At 33.3% G+C, this 5,956-nt stretch overlaps 1 protein-coding gene across 14 annotated transcripts in view; it reads left to right on the forward strand.

Annotated features, from left to right (window-relative positions):
- The window catches only part of LOC106869227 (dorsal-ventral patterning tolloid-like protein 1), a 1,100,309-nt gene that overhangs the window by 819,300 nt on the left and 275,053 nt on the right, over positions 1-5,956 (forward strand). For all 14 annotated transcript variants that reach the window (XM_052971032.1, XM_052971029.1, XM_052971039.1 and 11 more), the window contains one exon: positions 3,252-3,462. In XM_052971032.1, coding sequence (XP_052826992.1) covers positions 3,252-3,462 — 211 coding nt within the window. The remainder of the gene's footprint in view (positions 1-3,251; positions 3,463-5,956) is intronic.

A 5,956-nucleotide genomic window follows, 5' to 3' on the forward strand; every position in this document is an offset into this window, starting at 1 on the left:
CCAAGTATGTCTGCCTGCTGGAAACAACAGTCAAAACACTTATTTAAATCACTGAAAATACACTGGTTATAACTGTAGAAATCAACTGTCTGTGGGCAAATGGGCTAAGATAATCTCTCAACAAACATTCAAGTATTTGGACTCACGTGGGCATGTGATATGATATATCAGATTTTTGCTTTTGCAGTTCATATTTGCATTCACCTTTAATTCTTTTCTATTCTTGATCTTTTTTGGCTGGTCCCTGTTCTATTAAATCACATGTCCCACATCTGGGGGTTTTCACATTTGGTAACTTGCATCATTTCTTCCTCTGATATGAATCTTGCTTTGGTTAGAAGTTTCTTAAGGTTTGGGGGCTTGCCTTTGGCTGTTGATTATTTGTCAGAGATATGGGGACTGGTGTAGAGTTGGTAGAAGGTGTTTGGTTGTTTGTAGAATATTGTGAGTGATAACAAATGGGATATTTTTATGTTCCTTTTTCTGTTTATCCTCAGTGTGAGTGTTTTTTCTTCTTAGTGTAGAGACTGGGATACTTTTAGCTTCAGTTATCGCTTGGTTTATTAGTTTGGAGGGGTATTTTTGTTTTTGCTTTTTAAGGATCAAGTTAAGTTCTACAAGTTATCTTTCTCTTCTATTTGTCTCTGAAACTGCTGTACATATTCGTCTTGCATCATCATTTTTTAATATCTGTTTTTCATGCTGGTAAGAGTTGGATGGTTTGACAGACTAAGCTAACCTGCAGGGCTATGCCAAGCTCCACTGTCAGCCCTGGCATGGTCTCTATGGCTGGATACCTTTCCTAATGCCAACTGTTTTACAACGTTACAATGTGTACTGGCTGCTTTTTCTGTCATGCCACCAACACCAGTGAAGTTTCCAAGTAAATTGCAAGAGAGAACAGGAATAAAGGGGTAAAATCTCCTGCTACTGGATCATGAGGTGTATTCAAGGTGATGGGGAGAGATTGCTTAATATATTTGTGTGCGTGTGTATAATATACGTAAAATGTAAAATACATATAGCATAACTCTATTTTTAAGCACACTGCATGTAAATGATTCTATGTGAAAAGTTATATATTATGTGCAGTTGAATTTATCAGAATTGCACTTCATATGACTTGCATTAAATTGTACATCTTTGAATTGTGAAAAAATATGTATTTCATGTTACTTATCTAGGGATACCAGAGGACAATGTGTACAAAAATAATAATGATGAAAAATGATAAAAATAATTCGATCAGACTAAAATTTGAGAAAATTTGTGTAAACTTCATATTCTTGTATGTGTTTAACCTTCAGAATCAAGCATGAAAAAGTAAATTCAGAAGAGAGCTATTGTAATATTTGTGATAGGAATTTACAATATGACAAGATATTTCTTTATGAAAGCTCAATGAAGTAGAAAGAATTCAAATTTTCTGTTATGATGATATATAAATATATAAAGATAGTTTTGTAACAACACATGTACATTAATATGTTCTTGAGAAACATATTAAAATGATTCTATTTCTTTCAAATATATTTATGACAAAAATGTCATTTTGCATTTCACCTTCTTTTATGGAATAAAACGGAATATCCATGTACTTTATTTGAAACATTTTTAACAAAAGAAATTATGTATATTTTTTTTTTATCTCTTGGGGGTCACCCATATAGAAGAGCAATATCATATATTTGTCTTTTATTATGAGTACATTTCTTATGAATGTGATGGAATTTAAATGTTTAATGTGTTGTTTTATTGCTAGCAGGAAGTGTAAAAATGTATTGTTTCCCATATGTATTATTTTCCTGTTGTTATGTATTATTTAACAATTAAAAGCATGTTTAAACACATTTCCTTTTGGATGTGTTTTGATTTTTTTTTTCTTTGTCATCTTAAATAAATATGTCTTTGTCATTTAAGCAATGAAAATTTCATATTATTAATAATTTCATTGTCATATTCAAACTGAGAATGAAAAGCAAGAGAATAAATATTTGAGTAGCTTAAAATTTTCTAGCTACAAATTTGAGTAAGATTTATTACATATTCCCATTGGTTACAATAAAGTTCTTAGAAGTTCCTCAAACATTCCATGTAGTAATCTCTGTTTAATAAATATGAATCATTTTTCACACATGCTTTCTTCAACTTCAAATTGTTTTATGGTTTGCATGCTGTGGTATAAATTTGCTATATATAAAAGTATGCATAATTACAATGGCCATGATGATAATTCAATCATACAAAAAGTTTCTGTTAGGTCGTCAGATAAATTTCTTCATTTTTTTAAAACTTTCATTTAAATTCTCTCAAGTGTTATATCAATTCACACAAAAAGTAGTTTTATCAGAGAGTTTCTTTTTATGAGAAAATCCCAAAATATAGTTTAAGGAACTATGAAGAAGGAGAAATTATGACAAAAAGAATTAATTTAAATCAGGTTTGAAAGGGTTCAGGTTATAAGAACAAGGAAGAGGGTTCCAAATTCTGACAGGTCAAGAAAACAACGCAACGAACATTGAAAGACTTATTCATGGAAGCACATCAGCATTTGGATGAAGATGTGAGTTTCAAATCAGGAAGAATAGCACAAAGTGATGGGGAATTAAGAGAGAAAGTTCATCTGAAAACTTCCTGTGGCAATAACAATAGAAAAAACTAAGACTAGTAGCATCACATCGATGTGACAAGGGTTGCAGAGTTGAAACAAGAGAGCAACCAATCAAATTAGAGACTTGCTTCTAAACTCATTTGAAGAGACCCAAGTGACAAGATCATGCAGCAGCCCAAATATGACAATAGTATTCCATACAAGGATGAACTGGGTTTTTGTATCTCTGTTCTTCCTCTACAAATATTACTCATCGTTTTTAACCCTTTAGTATTCAGATTATTCTGCCAAATGTAATGCTTATATAATCAAATTGTTTTGAATTAATCATGCAAAGACATCGTAGTATTGAAATTTTGAGTATGTGATTGTAGGATAAGTGTGCAAATGACATTGTAGGATAAGTGTGCAAAGCCAGATCTGGCCAGTTTGTACATAAAACAGGTAGAATATTTGGGCCAGATATGGTTGGTTTAAATGCTAAAGGGTTAAATTTGAATCACTTCTAATTTTTTTTCATCATATGATGATGGACTGCCAAGTAAGAAAAAAAAAATGAACAAAATTATCTGACTGCCCAATATTTCTGTACTGATATTATAGTATCTCTTTTCTTTTCTTTTTTCTTCCTCCCATATAGATTATAACATCCCAGGCGAAGCAATCAAAGATGGTGTGTGCAGTTTTTTGTATGATAGTAAGAAAACTAAAGAGGGATCATTCAACTCCCCTCGACATCCTGGCCTTTATTTTATCAACCTTGATTGTATTTATATTTTCCGAGGAAAATCAGACGAAAAGATTGCAATTTCCTTTGAGGTATTCAACTTACCCAACAATGATCCTTTGACGTAAGTTGGCTTTTATTACTCACAAAAAAATTATCCTCTAAACAAAAACAAAACCAAAAAAAAGACATGAGCAAGAGTGGCTGTGTGGTAAGTAGCTTGCTTACCAACCACATGGTTCCAGGTTCAGTCCCACTGTGTGGCACCTTGGGCACGTGTCTTCCACTATAGCCTCAGGCCGACCAAAGCCTTGTGAGTGAATTTGGTAGACAGAAACTGAAAGAGGCCCATCGTATATATGTATATATATATATATATATATATATATATATATATATATATATATATATATATATATGTGTGTGTGTGTTTGTGTGTCTGTGTTTGTCCCCCCAACATCGCTTGACAACTGATGCTGGTGTGTTTACCTACCCGTAACTTAGCAGTTCGGCAAAAGAGAATGATAGAATAAGTACTAGGCTTCCAAAGACTAAGTCCTGGGGTCGATTTGCTCGACAAAAGGCGGTGCTCCAGCATGGCCACATTCAAATGACTGAAACAAGTAAAAGAGTAAAAGAGTGATGACTGTGTGGTTAAGAAGTTTGCTTTGCAGCCATGTAGTGCTGGGTTCAGTTCCACCATGCAGCACCTTGGACAAGTGTCTTCTACTATTGCCTCAGGTCAACCAATACCTTATAAAGGCATTTGGTAGATGGAAATAGTGGAAGCCCATTATATATACATACGTGTATATGTGTGTATAAATATAGCATCATCATCAACATCTTCATCATTTAGCATCTGCTTTCCATGTTAGCATACATTGGACAGTTTGACTGAAAGCTGGTAAGCTGAAGAGCTATACCAAATTCCAATCTGCTTTGGCATGGTTTCTACAACTGGATGCCCTTCCTAATTCCAACCACTCCAAGTGTGTATTGGGTAACTTTTACGTGCCACCAGAATCAGCTACAACTATGATTTCACTTGGCTTGACAAGTCTACTCAAGCACAACATATCACTAAAGGTCTCAGTCACTCATGGTTTTCCTCATTTTATATATATATATATATATATATATATATATATATATATATATATATATATATATATATATATATATATGTATGTCATTATTCAGTTTATTTCAAGATTTCTTGCTAATAGAGAAAGATCCAAGGTTCCTTCATTGGAATTTCAACATCAACAACAGGGTATTTTTGTATGTATGTATGTATATATGTATGCATGTATGTATGAATATATGTATGTACGTATGTATCTATACATGTGTGTTTTTGTGTTTATGTTTGTCTTCCCACTCACTGCTTGACAACTGGTGTTGGTTTGTTTACATTCCTACAACTTGGAGGTTCAGTAAAAGTGACAAATAGAATAAGCAGCTGACCACACATCAATTAAGCACTGAGGCTGATTTATCCAACTATATCCCTTTGCAGTGGTGCCCCAGCACGGCCACAGTCCAATTAACAAAACAAATAATAAGTAAAAAAAAGTATAAAAGCATAAGTCACTGGCTAAATATTATAACAAATAATAACCTTATACTTTCTTGCTGCTTAGAAAAATCAATCAACTTTACACACGACAGCAAAACCTCATGATAGGTTAAAATAGATTTAGCAGTTTTTATTAAAGAACATTGCTTTGCAAATGACACCCGCTTATATTTCAGAAGACAATTATTATTTAGGAACATATATATTTCTGTAGAGAAATTTTGTCTCAAGTTGACTCCAATATGAAAATAGATCATTTTACAGAAAGCAACAAAATAAATGAAGTTAAATAGTCATCTAATACTGCTCTTAAATTAATAAATGTATCTTCCCCGTGGAATCTGTCCAAATAGTCATATTGTATATAATAATACACAGAGGGGAAAATGAGATCAAATTCATATCTATGAATATCCAGAGACATGAAAATAATCTTACTGTAACTGAAATACGGTATGGTAAGATATACTCTTGTGCCCACACTATATGCATACATATGTGGATGTAAACATACACGAATGCATGTAAGCATGTCATCATCATCATCATCATCATCTTTATTTAATGTCCGCTTTCCATTCTAGCATGGGTTGGGATGGTTTGACTGAGGACTGGTGAGCCAGGAGGCTGCACCAAGCTCCAGTCTGATTTGGCAAGTTTTCTACATCTGGATGCCCTTCCTAATGCCAACCACTGTGAAAGTGTAGTGGGTGCTTTTTATGTGCCATCAGTGTGGAAGCCAGTCAGGTGGCACTGGAATTGTTTCTCTCTCTATGTCTGTGTGTGTGTGCATGTACACACACACACACGTGAGTATGTGTGAATGCACATATATGTATATGTTTATATAACCAAGCTGAGAAACTCAGTGTAACATAACTTACCACACTGACTAGTAAACAAGCTACAAGCTACATAGTAAGCATGCCCTTACTAGGTATACATACATATGTACATACATACACACACATATGTATGTAAGTATGTACATATATATATATATATATATATATATATATATGTGTGTGTGTGTGTG

This window comes from Octopus bimaculoides, chromosome 10, assembly GCF_001194135.2.
Source record: "Octopus bimaculoides isolate UCB-OBI-ISO-001 chromosome 10, ASM119413v2, whole genome shotgun sequence".
Classification (NCBI taxonomy): Eukaryota; Metazoa; Mollusca; class Cephalopoda; order Octopoda; family Octopodidae; genus Octopus; species Octopus bimaculoides.